Source organism: Lissotriton helveticus, chromosome 3_1 (genome assembly GCF_964261635.1).
Source record: "Lissotriton helveticus chromosome 3_1, aLisHel1.1, whole genome shotgun sequence".
NCBI classification, from domain to species: Eukaryota; Metazoa; Chordata; class Amphibia; order Caudata; family Salamandridae; genus Lissotriton; species Lissotriton helveticus.
Genome location: NC_136061.1, coordinates 295,955,166 through 295,971,437, shown reverse-complemented (window position 1 = coordinate 295,971,437; position 16,272 = coordinate 295,955,166). Strand labels below are relative to the sequence as shown.

Genomic DNA, 16,272 nt, shown 5'->3' with positions numbered 1-16,272 from the left:
GCAGGGGACGGTCCTCCACCCGAACCGGTCCAGTCTCCACTTCCATGCTTGGAGATTGAGCAGCAGCAGTTGAGGCCATTTGACTTGCCTCCTGAAGTTTGTACTGTGATTCTGGCAGCCAGGCGTCCCTCCACTAAGTGGGATTACGCCTGCAGGTGGAACAGATTTGTGGCATGGTGCACAGCAAAGGCTGTGGATCCACTCTCTGCCCCCCTTTCTGAGGTTTTCCTCTTCCTTCTTTCTCTTGCCCAGCAGGGCTCTGCTCTGGGCACTATCAAGGGCTACCTTTCTGCTCCTTCCGCCTTCTTGAGGCTGCCTGATCAGCCTTCTTTGTTCAAGTCCCCGATTGTTAACAGATTCTTGAAGGGCATCACTCATATGTCCCCCCCCTGTTCCTTTCGTGATGCCCCAGTGGGACTTGAACCTGGTTCTAACTTTTGAGCCGCTTCATAACTGTCCTCTCTGTCTTCTTACTCTGAAGACTGCTTTCCTGGTTGCCATCACCTCTGCCAGGAGGGTGAGTGAGCTCCAGGCTCTTTCCTCGAAACCTCCTTTCCTTTCTGTCCATCCGGACAAGGTTGTGTTGCGGACAAGACCCTCTTTCCTGCCCAAGGTAGTCACAGCCTTCCACATCGGGCAGTCCATCACCTTGCCCACCTTCTTTCTGCCTCTGCATCCCTCGAAAGAGGAAGAGAGGCTCCACCGTCTGGACCCAAAACGTGTGCTCTCATACTATCTGGATCGCACACGCCAGTTCCGGGTGGATGACCAACTCTTTGGTTACCTGGGCGCTAAGAAGGGACGGGCAGTGCACAAACGGACCATCTCTTTGTGGGTCGTGTTGTGCATCAAGGCGTGCTACTCTTTGGATAAGAAGGAACCTCCTGTTGGGCTGAGGGCCCATTCTTCTCTGGCCACGGCGGCTACTACTGCCCTGGGTCGGAGAGTCCCCTTGCAGGACATATGTCAGGCAGCTACGTGGGCCTCGCTGCACACGTTCGCAAGACACTACTGCCTGGACAGCCAAGTCCGGAGGAATGGCTTCTTTGGCTGTTCCGTCCTCCAGGACTTTCTGGTGTGATTATTGGTTCGCAGACCCACCACCGGGGTTGGTATTGCTGGAGTATCTATTCTAAGGTAAGGAATCTAATACTAACCTGTTTCTTTCAGATGCACAAGTTATTTACCTTCGGTAACGATATATCTGTAAGAAACAGTAGTTAGTATTAAGTTCTTTACCGCCCACCCATCCTCCCCATTCAGCGAACTGATATCTAGGGTTAAGGTCATCCCCTTTCAGGGCCCTAGTTTCATGGCACCAGTGTTGGTTTTTATCATGGGTCTGCGTTTCTGGCGCGGAAAAGCTGTGTATAAGAACTGACGTCAGCGCGGGAGGGCGGCGTCTAAGTACTCCGGCGACGTCATCCCAGCACCGACGACTGACGCGGAGCCGCAGACGACGCCTACCGACGCGTAAGGGTACTGCTACGCAAAAATTTCCAGATCCAGTTTGACGCCTGGGGATATTCTAAGGTAAGGAATCTAATACTAACTACTATTTCTTACAGATATATCGTAACCAAAGGTAAGTAACTTGTGCTTTAAGTCCAATATTCTGACGGAGGTGCTTCATTCTCCTTCTACAGTCATTGAGCCCTTGCTTCCTTTTAATGAAGCTATTACAGAGCCGATTTTGGATGTTTGGCAAAAACCCTTTTCTGCTCCTGCAGTTTCGAGGTCGGTTGCCAGACGTTATAGGGTGGCTCCAGGTGATCCAGAGTTTTTATCTTCTCATCCTGCGCCTGAGAGTTTGGTTATTCAGGCTGCATGCTCAAAGAAATTGGCTGGAGCTTTTCCGCAGACTCCTGGTGATAGAGAGTCTAAGAGAATGGATCAGGCTGCTAAAAAGGTATTTTCATCAGCTTCTCTGGCTCTCAAATCCACCAATGCCACTTGCCTTTTATGCAGATATATCCATGCTTTAATGGATTCTGTAAGTCAACTGGCCTCGAAGTTGTCAGAGGAGGACAGAAAGAACTTTGATGAGGTCTTGTTTGACACTCCGGCAGCTGCAGAGCAAGTCATTCAAAGTGGACTTGATACAGCGGACTCAGTTACCAGGATAATGGGGTCTTCGGTTGCATCTAGGAGGAGTGCATGGCTTAAATCTTTCGAGTTTTCGCAAGATGTCCAGGCAACTCTTTTGGACGTTCCATTTGACGGTTCACGATTTTTTGGACAGTAGGCTGATACAGCCTTGGAGAGGTTTAAGGATAGCAAGGCTATGGCTAAGTCTTTGGGTCTGCAGACACAGTCTAGGGGTTCTTCTTATAGAAGGTACAGGGACTTCGGAAGGTCGTCCTTTCGGTCCTACAAGCAGCCTCAGCAGCAGAACACCCTATATAAATCTTATAGGGGCAGGAACAGAGGTCGTCCACAAGGTCGTCAGCCCTCCTCCTCCTCCTCCTCCTCCTCCTCCTCCTCCTCTTCCTCCTCTACCTCTCCCCCTCTTACCACAGCAAAGCAGCCCTAGATTTAGTATTCTGGATCATGCTGGCCCATTTTCTACAAGATTGGGAATCGGTCACTACGGACCTTTGGGTACAAGATCTTGTAGAAAATGGGTATACTCTTCCGTTTCAGGAATTTCCTCCAAATTACCCTCCTTGCCAAGGGGCTTGCTCGGAGGACCATCTTCTTCTCCTGCAGGAAGAAGTCCTGACTTTGTTGAGAAAAGGCGCAATAGAAGTGGTTCCAGAGCAGGAAAGGGGTCAGGGATGCTACTCCTGGTATTTCCTGATACCCAAGAAGGAGGGCAGGTTACGTCCAACCCTGGTTCTCAGGATCTTGAATCTTTTTCTGAAGCAAGAAAAGTTCAAGATGCTCACTCTAGCGCAGGTTCTTCAAGCGCTGCAGCAAGAGGACTGGATGGTGTCGATCGACTTGCAGGACGCGTATTTTCATATCACGATCCTGAAGTCGCACAGGAAGTATCTCCGTTTCACGATGGGGTCGCAACATTATCAGTTTACGGTCCTTCCGTTTGGACTTACTACTGCACCTCGAGTCTTCACCAAGGTGATGGCAGTAGTGGCGGCCCATCTCAGAAGATCAGGGATTCCAGTTTTCCCCTATCTGGACGACTGGCTGATCAAAGCGGGGTCGCCAGAGAAGGTGCTTCATCATTTGCAGGTGACAACTCAGCTGTTGTACAAGTTGGGTTTTTCGATAAATGTGCCCAAGTCTCACCTGGTGCCCTCTCAGCGCAACCTGTTCATAGGGGCGTTACTGGACACTACTGTAGTCATTCTTAGATGACTGACTCGAAAAGGCTGCATCAAAGGAAGAAGCAATGGCTTCTACGGCCACTTTTATCAACCTTCGTCAGACCTTGGGTCTCACTCTAAACGAGGAGTAATCTTCTCTGGAGCAACACACAAAGATACAGGTCTTGAGAGCAATGGTAGAGACACAGTTGGGAAAAGCATCCCATCACCAGAAAGAGTGCTGAAGCTCCAGGCAATGTTGAAGAATCTACCAGATCATTCTGGTCAAACAGTACAAGTCTTTACTGGGCCCATTATCATCCTGCATAAACCTTATTCCCTTTTGCAGTCTGCTAATGAGACCTGTACAACAAGAACTGACAATTCAATGGAAATAAATCGGCAGCTCGCGATGAGTCAAGAGTCGACTGAAACAAGTACTATTATGGTGGAAAAAGAATTGTGTGAATAACTGATGTGTCCATGGAAGGCTGCAGAGCTCATCATCAAGAACTATTGACCGGAGACCTTTGATTGGATACAGAAAAGATGTTTTACATCAAGGTTTTGGAGCTGCATGCCAGAAGACTAAATCAACAGATGTTTATCCCAAGGTTAGCACAACAAGCATTTCTAGTCCTGCTAGACATCTTTGTTTTACATAGCCAAATGTGATCCTAACCTCTCCCAAAAAAGACTAAACTACTATGGAACTGGAACATTTTTCACATGCATGGCATTGCTGTGGAACATCTGCCAGGTCGCCAAAACTATTGGCACAGACATGCTCAGTCGACAGCGATCAGATTGCCATGAGTGGTAACTGCACTAGAACGGATTACATATTCCATGGGGCCAGCCCATAATGGATCTTTTGAAGCATATTTGGGCATCCAGGAGCCATTGGCAGTGCCCTTGTGCTGAGATGGTTCACAATCTTTGCATACGCCTTTCCTCAGTTTCCAGGGTGTTGAGGAAGGTAAACACAGAACATTGCACTCAGATTCTTATTGCTCCGATATGACCACACCAGCACAGGTTCTGCAAACTCTTGCAACTGTCAGCACATCCAGCGATCTCTCCAATCTAAGCGCCTCTTCATACACCACAGAGAACTACTTCACTGTGATCCCAAGTATCTAACTGTTTATAGTTCATCCACTTGGACCTCCCACAAGACTACAGAAGCCGCCTAGCGTAGGTACTCTCTGCAGCAACTGCAAAGACTTACAGTACTAAGTGGAAATTGTGAGAAAGTGGCTCTATATATACTGGATCAAGATAAGGTACAGTGGGTATAGAGTCCACAAACCCCAGAGGTATACCAGAGGTTAAAGTCAGGTGTGACCTAACTCTCTAAAGTGGTAGCTTGGTCGAGCAGTAAGGCAGTACCAGAGGACAGTGTAAAGCATTTGTTGTAACCACTCAGTCAGCAAAAGGTTTCACACACTCAAAGACTGAACTCCAGGCCAATTGTTTTTATATCAAAGATATAGTTGTTTTATTATTAGAACCAACAGGTATCAAAATATACTGTTCTCAATATGAGAGGTCTCAGAGGAGTACTTTGCAGAAAGGCAATACATTTTGTACACACAATAGGTACAGGGGCGTTGCAGTAAGCAACACAATTCTAAACACAATTCTAAACACAATTTAGCATTGAGCTCAATGGGTTTTTCTATATAAATACAGCTGATTACTTTGTAGATTACTCTGGTAGTTCCAGGACTGGATGGATCCTAGATTCAGTCCTGGGATCTAAGCTGAAAACAGTTTAGTAAAAACGTTTTTGTTATTGCAGTGATTTTTAAGGAATATAAAGCGGTTTTAAAAGTTCACACTTAGAAACTTTTCAATGAAAAACTGGCAATGTTATCCAATGGGAGAAAATTCAAGTTGCAGTTAAAGTACCATATTGTTACTTATGTAATCCAGTACTGGGCTCCCAGGTCCAGCACTGGGGTCTCAACTTAAAACAGGTAAGTAATTACGTTTCAGTATTTGGTATGATTTTTAAAGAATATTTCAAGTTTTCAAAAGTAGACAGAAGATTTTTCGAGTCAAAGCAGTCAATGTTATCCAATGACAGGTAAGTGAGTTACCGGTTTCCAGGTGAGTACTCGGCTGGGGAAGTTAGGGTTCTGGGCATAGACTCAGGGGTCCCCCAGGGTCAGGTAGGTACAGTTGTCTCACCCTCAGCGGCACAGGGGCGGCCGGGTGCAGAGGTAGTTAGGCCCAATGTTATCCAATGAGGGGCAAGGGGGCCTCCGGTTGGTGGCTGCTGGCTAGCAGATCACGCGGCTTTGGGAGCTGGGCTCCTGGTCATTTGCTCAGGGCACATTGGGAAGTAGGGTAGGGCACAGGTTGCGCTGCCAGGGTCACTCGGGCGGCTGGGTGCAGGGTGCCTTTGAGCCGTCGGGCGCTCAATGTTATTCAATGGGAAAGGTAAAAAGGGAACAAAGTCTGCAGACTCTAGGACGGTGATTCTTCAGGTGCGACCACCACTTCGAGAGGTAAGTTGGGATCCTGGAGAAGAGGTAGGTACCCCAAAGGGAGGCACAGGGGGTCGCAGGGCGCCGGGTGCAGGGGTGCCTTTTGGTGTCGGGAAATCTTACCCTCAGCTGTTCGCGGTTGGAGGGGTCCTTGGTTCTGAGGGTGCAGGCGTCTGGTTCGTTGAGAAGGGTCTTTGGTCACTGTGCTTTGGGTCCCAGTCACCGGGGGGGCGTCCTCGTGGTCTTGGATCACTCGGGCACGGGCCGGGCTCGACGGGTGCAGAGTGGGCAGGTCCTAAGCTTCCTGGCTGGCACCAGGGGTTGGTTGTTGAAGCAGAGCCTCGGCTTATGGGAGTCCCAGTCTTTAAGAGGGTCAAGGCAGGCAGGTCCTCCGGGTCACCCAAGGTTGCTGTCTGCTGGAGTTGCCGGGATTAAGCAGGAGCAGGTTCCAGGATCAACATGCGGTAGGGCTGGGGCCAAGTCAGTGGGTGTCGTCCTGTTAGCAGCTGCACGGCGGGTCTTCTTCTTCTTGATCTTCTTTCTTCTTTTCTTATCGGGATCTGAGGAAGGAAGGTTCAGGGTTCCCCTAAATACTCATTTTAGGGGCGTTATAGGTAGGGCAAGGGCAGGGACCAATAGGTCCCTGTCCTGGGGTGGGTACACCCCCTAGTCTGCTCCTGTCCTGTGGGGGGGGGCAGGAGCCTAGCTGTGATTGGGCAGGGCTCCCCATCTTCAAGATGGCCGGAGCCCGGGGTCGTGCTTCACCTCGCCTCTCCCACCTGAGGGGTGGGGTTGGCACAGGCTAGCACACCCCCCTTCCTGACGTGGGGTTTCCCACCAATCTTCCCGCCAGAGTGAGGGTTGGAACTGGTGGGGCCAGTTGCTGAGTACAGCAAATGGTCTGGAGAAGCTCACAGAGGGGGCATGCCTTTGAAGCTTCTCCCTGCCCATCCTGGGGGAGGAGACCTAGCACCTCGCCCAGGATGTGCATTGTTGCAGGCCCAGGAGAGGGGGGGTCCCTCCACCCAGGGGTCCAGCAACATGTCTGCTGTGTGGCAGCCTCTGCAGCCACTCAGACCAGACGTGGATTGTAGGTTAAGTTGCATTTTCCATTAAATCCCACACTGGCATCAGTGCAGGTTTAATGTGCTGAGAAGTTTGGTACCAAACTTGTCGGTCTTCAGTGTAGCCATTATGGTGCTGTGGAGTTCGTAATGACAACTTCCAAGCACCATATACTCTTAATGGCATCACTGCACTTACAGTGCCCAGGAATGGCTCTGGGTACTGTAGGAGCACAGGGCTCCTGCACCTGTGCCCACACCACTGGCATAGGGCACACAGCTAGAGGGGGGGTAACTGAAGTATGCCATGGCAGTGTGTTCTGTGGGCATGGCACACAGGGATGTGTGCCACGTCGACTCTGTTTAGTTCTGTACCTAGACACTCAGCCTGCAAAGGCAGTGTGTGGGTATCAGGGTACAGGGCCCCTAAGGGTGGCACAATACGTGCTGCAGCCCTTAGGGGTCTTCTCTGGTCACCTGGCCCTGGGCACCTAGGGTACCATTTACTAGGGGCTAATAGGTGGCCAGAGATGCCAATTGGGTTTTGTATCAATACAGCTTTAGGGAAGGAACACAGGCCCTGGGCACCTGGTTGGCAGGAGCCCAGGGCACACTCAGTCAAAACACATCAGCAGTTCAGCAAAAAGTGGGGGCATACCAATGCCAGAAAGATGGCACTTTCACACAGAAAGGTTTCTGTGTGTTGAGCAAATGGTTTCGTCCACTTCAAATACAACCTCATAAGATATTTCCACATTTGTTGTATCTAGGTAAAAGTGCACTTCAATATTCATAATTGAGTCCATCGAGTGGCAATATCAAGATTGAGAAGAACCGAAACTGCATCATCCTCTCTGCTCTACCAACAAATCATAACACACTTTATGAAAGGGCTCCACGTGTACAACGCCCTCCAGTTCCTTGGGCACTTAATATAGTCCTCAGTTAGGTAATGCAACCTCCCTTTGAGCTAATACAGAAGGGACATTTAAAGTTTGTCTCATGGAAAATGGCGCTTCTCCTGGCATTGACATCAGCAAGCAGAATAGAGGTGAGCTAATACAGATGGGACATTTAAAGTTTGTCTCATGGACAATGGCGCTTCTCCTGGCATTGACATCAGCAAGCAGAATAGAGGAAATACAAGTGTTCACTGTCCAAAAACCATTTCCATTTCACGAGAGACCGTTACATTGAGAACCAACCCTAGATACCTCTCGACTTTCACTTGAATGAACTAGTTGTTCTTCTGTTTTTTTCCCCAAACCCATCTACTTCAGCAGCAGGATCACGTTATTCACTGGACTTATTTGATGCCTCAAGTTGTACATAGACAGGACAAGATGCATATGGTCAAAAGACCACTTGTTTGTGCCTTTTGGACAGCCGGGAAGAGGTCGTCCTCTGTCCAACAAGGGGATAGCACGTTGGTTCTCAGTCTATTTTACCTTCTACCACAGCCAAGCCTTCCCTACAGGGAAGTTTGAGGGGCCCATTTTACCATGAGCATGGTGATAACTGCAGCACTCTACGGAATTGTGTCCTTGCAAGACGTCATCTGTGCAGCTACTTGGAGGATCAGACCTGTGTTCATGAAGCACTACTACCTTCATCTGAACTCTGAAACGGATGCAGCAGTGGGATCGGGTGTCCTAAAACATTTTTCCAGTAAATGTGAGCCTGCATTTTTTTTTATAGTATTATAATATATAAAGCTTAACTTTCTGATTCAAACATGTTTATATAGGAAAGATCCAGTGTGGGAGAATAAATTACTTACCTGTAACTCCAGTTCTAGGACATTGGAATCTTTCATATATTCACATGCACCCCTCTTTTTTCCCCCGTTAGAGGCTCATTCTTTAATACTCTTCTCGCTATTGTTCTTTGCAATTTGAGATATGGTTATCTGTAGGAAAGTGAGTAGTTGACATGACACGTAACCTTTTAGGCTGTAGTTTGAGTTGCTTCAAATAAGGTGAATGTGCTACTAAACGATCGGGCCTATGGTCCTTTTAATACTTTTACTGCTAGTAAAGATTACCGGGGATTCCAAGTCTATCGACCGGAATTGAATCGAGCATGTGAATATAGAAAATATTCAAATGTCGGGGAACTCAAAATTACAGGTAAATAAGTAATTTCTTCTTGAAAGCAAGTGGACGGAGTTAGAAAAAAATCTTTTTTCAGCTGTACTTTAGTCTCCATGAGTCAAATGGCAAATGCCCAGCTTCTAGAATAGCAGCAAGGTTTAACTCAAAGGAATTTGTTACGTGTTATAACTGTGCAATATATCAAAGCTAAAACACATCTGCGGCCTGGAAGTTTGTGATTAGACCGCTCTGGCGATGCCCACCCAATGCCAGGCATTTGAATATGAGGTGGCTATGAACCTTTCGACTGATAGACTCATATGAGCGTTTAACAGTGGCACCGGAGGTCGGGGTGGGAGGTGGAGTGTTGGGGTGTGTGGGAGGGAGGGAGTGTTGTCAGTTTGTGGGTTACCTGTACCCTAGCAAAATATTTATTACCTTGGTGGATGCTTAGCTGGCAATTAATCGGGTGCCATGTCAGTTTCTTGAGTTCTCAAAAGGGAGCTGATACATGATGCTGGGTCAAGCAGGGGTATGATCTTACGCCTATACACTGTGGTAAGAAGGACAGAAAGAGCATGCTGCTTCAGTCACGCAGCTTGTGGGATGCCAACCACCCAGTACTGCTTACTAATAGTGAAAGGGTCAGGGCTTGCACTTTAGTACAGGTTGTGGCCCGCAACGCTCGGTGTAAGTTGACTCCCTTTTTTAGGTCTCGTCTGGCGTTGGCAGTGCGCATGCACTGCTCTCACCATGCAAGGGCCTTTTGGAATCAATACGGATTCCAGATGTGGACGGACAGAAGATGTGCATGCGGGGGCTAGATGCTTTACTAGCGGCGTGAGACGGACGCTCTATTTTTTCACACTGGCGGCGCTTTCCCTTGTTCCTTCTTGTTGCAGTTGCCTTATGTTGTACTGGTATGTCTCTTGACTCTGTAATTGTATGGGGACCTGTTTTGAGGCAACACACGGCAGAAAAAGATAATGACTCAATTAAAACCCTGGCCTACGGTTATTGTTAAAAATTGATTTGTATAGATCTTCAGACAAGGACTGAAAGTTTATCAGCTTTACTTACATCCTCAGAACGCTTTACGGCATATGCATGCTTTAAAGATGTCATGAGCGGCGTTATTCCTAAGCATGAGCCACACTGGCGAGGTGTCAGAGGCTCTACCAACATGTATAGCTGTGGTAATGAGGTTTATAGCTGTGGTAATGAGGTTTGGCATGGAATTAAATAGGCTGTGAGTCAAAACTGTACCGCCTCTCGGGCAAGACTCTAAAATAGCATGAGGCGGTACTGAGGACTAGAGTGACATCTCATGGGCACAGGGTGCAACCACTTATGCTCTAAAGGGCAATAATGTGGCCAGCCACATGGGGCTGCTTTGAGACCGTGGTCACCTTGAAGGCTCAGACACTGAAGCTAGGTCACAACATTAGGAACTCCGCCCTAACTTTCAAGAATCACAGAGTTTGCCATTCATAAAGAATATCACGTCACGCTCGTTTTCACAAAACATGACGTTCTCTGTTTTTGTATTTTTAATCTGTCTTCTAATCCTTCTCACAACATATTGATGCCCTGGGCCATCAACCTTACGAGTATTATTATAAACACAGCTAGTCATATTGTCTGGCTCCAAAAGCTATTTGGCGCTATTTTGTTTATTTATTTTGTGTTAAGTTTTATAATATCCAACATAAAATATATCTAAAGCAGATGAGATGTGAGCAACAGGTTTACCCCAAGCCCAGCAAAGCAAGAAACGCGCGTGATCAGCCTGATGACCTGTTCAACACACATGACATTGTTCTTATCAATGGCAACACAAGAACCTTGTTACACATCTGCTACGGGTGAGTGACTAACAGAGTTGTTTGCAGCAGCAAGCACTGATGACATACCGTTAGTTGGAATTGTTGCGCAGTGCAGAGCAAAAGAGACTCACATCAGTATGGCATTTATTTATTCATTTCGATTTTTTAAGAAGTTTAGTAACACACCAACATGTCTCTTTGGATGCTGGAAACAGTTCAGCTAAAAGTCCAGCCAGACTCAAGAAAAAGAATGAATCCGAGTGAGGCGAGTTACAGGAAATGAATGAAGAGCTTAATAGCCTTGTTTTTGCTGCTTCTTTCTCGCCTCCCAGTCAATCTGCCTTTTAAGTTGAGGGAATGCCACGTGAACCCAACCATTCAGGCTGCTTATAAATAATATTACCTTTACTCGCAAGCGTTACCCGTTTCAGAGTTTTTGAGAGAAGCACTAGGGCAGGAACTGGAAACAAATATTTACATGAAGCGTGAAATGTCACCAACACGTACCAAAAGGGCTTCACTCCACCCCCTTAAAGAAATGTGAACCGTCCAAGTAAATAACTAAACTTCTTGGACTGGCCGCATGTGCACAAAAATCCGTTATTCACATATATTTTCTATTTTTTCAAATGTTGCCACATACTTGATGGAAAATAACTGTGGTTCTAGATAGTAGTCAGTCCTTTAATTGCATTGTATGATCGACTGAATAGTTTCTCATCTTTAAAGACCTTACTGTGAGTGAGTGCCTGCCTACGCCTTATAATGAGGACTCCTTTCCCGTGTAATGCAATTTTAATGACATCAAAATACATAATGGCATCAAAAGACATATCTGCGTGCATTTTACCACGCGTATTTACTGTGACGTTAATACGTTATCACAATTCGTCATGTAAACACGGACGTGTTAACAAGAACACAAAGGACTTATTCTAGCGTACACATATGAATAAAAGATAGGCATGTAATCATGCCAAAACTATTCCCCAGTCAACCCGGTCACATTAAATAGGATCTGCAAACAGCAAAGGTCACTAATGCACTGGGCCATGGTAGCAGATCCAGCATCGCCCATTGGACATGGAGTGGTGCTGCGATTTAGATGATGGTTTCTCCATGAACAAAATATAAAATATGCGATGTGCCCGTGCAAACTGAAATGATTTTGTGTATGGGTGACTGGCACTGCGCCTGCTTTTCATTCATGTCCAACTCCCTGGACAGTTTTGTGAAGTTTTCCTCAATTTTTTTAACTTGTTGGAGAGAAACTTTTTGGAGATCTTCCCCTGACACAGAAGCCACAAGCGCAGGTATGAATAAGATGCTGAAATTAATTTTCAGATGGTATAACCACAAAGACAGCAATTATTAATTTAGACGTTATTGATTTAAACCTCGGAAATGTTGGAGCTTTCATAACAAAAATAAAGCAATGGTTAATAGGCAAGCATATTATTGCAGTTTGCTTTTGAACGAACTGGGGTGTTAGTGGGGTTGTCAACTCTTAACCTCAACATTACAAGCACTACACCCTGCCCATCTTGGCCTCTGCCGCGTCACTGAGACTCATCTGATTTTGACTATTTCGCCTCCATCACATGTTTCTGTTTATGCTACACAGCAAACAGGAGTTGTGTGCCCCGCTGACCCCCACGGTGTACTGTAACTCCCACTACAACAAGAAACAAGCATTGAAAATGCAATAAGTTTGGCCTTTGATTAAGTTAAAGCCATTTGCTTTGCTAATGGTATTGTATAGCAAAGCAAATGGCTTTAACTTAATAAAAGGCGAGACCTATTGCATTGTTAATGCTTCTATACATTGTATGTATCTTACACCTCAGAGAATGCTTAGAACTGGTCTAAGGTGTGATTGGAATACGCATCCTTTTTGCATATGATATGGTTGTGTAGGAACTGGAGGTGTATTGTACCTCAGTGGTGCCTTACCTCTAAAAAGCGACCTCATTAAAGTTATGTGCAACAGTAAAACAGTGGCCTTTGGGGTAGACACCCCGACCTAAGAAGGGTCACAAAATTTGAAAGAGGTTTCCAGTCATGGTATTATTTTTGACTAGGAGGCGAATTGCCCTATATTGGCTTGCCCCAGTAGCGCCTAGACACCAATCCTAGATTGCATACTTGCATTAATGGGCTATAGCAGAAGAAAATCGACTGAGTGAGGTGAGAGTGGATAAACATGAATGAGACTTTGGAACCTGGGAGGATATGGCCAATCGCCTGATGGAATCTCTGACCAGAATGCGTCATTGATGCCCAAAAAGATGGCTCATTGGAGTGTGGGAGGTCGACATGAGTGGTTCAGGAGGTGAGTGTTAAGGGTGCACAAATGTCGGGGTAGAAAACGTTAATGGTATTAATTTAAATGTAAATATAAATGTGTAATGCTATATATAGATGCCCTTTACCTCATACTGCAGAAGTTATAATGTCAATCAAATTGATGGAATGATGTACACCGTCTGAACTATATCTGATGTGTGCTCGGTTTTATTGTATGGTAATATCACATTGATATTTGACAAAATGAAGGTTTTAAAAAAATGACTACACCGTTCTTTGCAAGTTGAATAAATGATCAAAGGATTGTTTGCTAATGTGAAAAAAGACTTCTTGAATAAAGTAACTTTGAGAATGAAAATATTTGATCTTTTTAATACTTTTTCCATGTGTAAAACAGTGAATCAACCACCTGTATAAATTAGGTTAATCCATACGTAGCTTGCATCAAGTACAATTCATTTTAAAGGATAAGTATTATAAAATGAAAGCTTTTCCAGCAGAAATCAAGTAGATTTTTCCTCATCTTTCTTTGCAGAACTAGTGTTGCTCACGAACATGAATAGTAATAATGAATGAATGTATCTCAACAAGTGCCTGATTAAAACTATTATTTTTTGTGCTGTTCCTTGTCTCTGGAATGTGCAGGACCTGTACAAGGTAAATCTCCAGGTACAGGTTTATTCACCTGTGCTTCTTTTCTGTAGTGTCACCTGGTATGTAGGAGTATATCCTTCGCACTCCTGGTTTGATAGTTCCCTGTGAATTTCTTCCTTGAAATCAAATTTGTGAATTTGTCTCCAAAACACCTTTTGTGTGGCATCCCGCAGAGGTCAGAGACTGGAATGGTATCTAGGCTAGCTAAACGGTCCTGAAATAAGTGTGTATAATGAAAATACAGTCCTGATTGCCTTAACTGTATACATCCGGGTGTGTCTCACAGTGGTAAATGAATCTAGTATTTGATTGATATTAGTTGCTGGTTATTTGTTTTTTGCTGCTGAAGATCCCTCTTAGTCCCATGGTTGGAAACCCTCAGTTTTGGAAATTACAACTGAGCAACTGTGCCCCCTTATTGTGAAGGACTATCTGTTTGGAAAGATGTACATTGTCATTCCTAGGACTCTGTCCCTGTACTTGCAGTGGACTGCAGAGGTGTACATTTAGTACATTGACTGCCTTTGCAATAGTGTTCCTTTCTCCTTATTGACTATCCGAATTGTGAATTAATTTGAGCAAAACCAATTTCTTGCTGCTGCAAGACTCTTGTTTTTTTTTAAATTAATTTTTACTATGTTACCTATTTCATCATGATTTCTTTTATGCTGACTATTTGTTTCATTCAACAATAAAATAGTTTTGCTGTGAAGGCAGTTGATTTTGGAGTCAACCATACTCCTCGGACTTTTTCTAGTTTGTTCCTACATGCACATTGGCTTGCACAATCCCCCCAAAAAACAGACCACTTATTTTTCCATCCCGTGAGAGGTGGATTAAAGCTGAATCAACAAATGCTCTTCAGGATTGACGTCCTTGCGTGCTTTCTTTGTACAGTACACCTACCTAACATCATTCTCCTTTGAGGCCCTAACTGTGTTTTGATTTAAAGTGAACTAGGAAATTGACAAGACAGATTGGTCAAGAATACTTTTCTTGTATACCAGTTCCATGTATATGTTGTCATAGACCTTCCTGCTTACCGCAGCCATGTAGGCCTCAAACTTTTCTCGAATTGAAGACCTCGACTATATTGCTTTTAAGGTACAGACGCTTCAGGGATTGTTGCTGTAGAAATAAGCAAATATCGAATTGTGTTGGTTATGCGAACATTTGCCCGATACTAAGGCAGTAATTAAAGTCCCCTTTTCTCACTGTTGCAGGAAGCTAAGCTAACAGACCAGCTCCCTCTGATTATCGTGTGTGATCGCTTTGACTTTGTTCATGACCTGGTGCTCTACTTGTACAGAAACAACCTTCAAAAGTACATTGAAATTTATGTTCAAAAGGTAAGAGTTAAGTTATCCTTGGTAGCAAAATTTGGAGGAAATTTAAATTTTTAGAAATGTCTTGATTTACTTACCCCAATATTTCTAATTTTGGTTCTCTGCACGCAAATATACATCTATTTAACTACAGTTATAAACATAGTTTGCAGTAAAATAAATTACATTACTAGTAATGTTTATTTCACATAGGTATGATTACAGAAAGCATAGAGATTCATAGCATTTTTTTTTCGGTTAATCGTGCAGTAAATTATTAATAACACTATTTACATCCTTGTATCTAAAAAGCACATGTGCATTAAAACACTAACTTATTGGCATCCCTGTTTTAAAATACCAAAGGTATATTGTGTGCAGCCATCTAAAATGCCCATATAGTCATCATTGTTAAAAATGTGATCTCCTGCACCTCAGTCTTGTACTAAATTTGAGCCAACAAGGTGACTCGTTTAGAAGGAAGTGTCACTCAAGGAAGCGTAAACCCTTAGGAAGATACTACTGACGTCTTATACAATCTCTAAGTCCACATCATAAAATTGCCTATACAATATTGCACCCTATTTCATTCAGTGTTTTTACAAAGGTAGTGCGAGCCTCTCCCTGTTTATTCCAAAATCAGAAAGAATGGACTTCAACCAAACCTTTCATCTCTTTAAACAAGGGGTATAAGGAAACGCAATTTATGCTCTAAAATAATAGGTGGTCCACCAGTAAAGCACACCAGTGTTAGGTGCCCAGTCTGGGACTAAGATAAGATTTCTCGTTCATTGTGACCAACCTATTGTAAGCAATATTGACGCCTAAAAGAAGTCTTGTGGCACAGACTGTTATGGCCCAGAGAGGAATTATAAATACAATTTAGATAGTTCCCCCATTATCTAGCCTTAATTAGAGCTTCTGTAGTTTTAGTTAAACTATATTGATTTGCCCATTGGGAATTATTCCTGTTAAGATTTGCTGAATATGGGCCAATGAAGGTAGCAAAAGCTCTTGATCCCATAAAGACAAAACTTGCATTCCTTCCTGAAAAATCTTTGCTACTGGATTAGGCACAGACTCGCCAAAATACAACTCCGTATATAGCTACAATGTGTACCACTCATTCTACTCCAAACTCCTACCATAATAGCAATAAGAAAGTCTCTGTGGCCCTTCCCTAAAAAATAAATCCAATGCACTAACGGCTTCAGCATTTACCAGCCCCAAAGTTTTGACCCC

At 44.7% G+C, this 16,272-nt stretch overlaps 1 protein-coding gene across 1 annotated transcript in view; it reads left to right on the top strand.

The window, feature by feature from the left end:
* Window positions 1-16,272, top strand: part of CLTC (clathrin heavy chain) — a 987,367-nt gene that overhangs the window by 534,264 nt on the left and 436,831 nt on the right. The window contains exon 15 of the mRNA XM_078679837.1: window positions 14,929-15,054. Coding sequence (XP_078535963.1) covers window positions 14,929-15,054 — 126 coding nt within the window. The remainder of the gene's footprint in view (window positions 1-14,928; window positions 15,055-16,272) is intronic.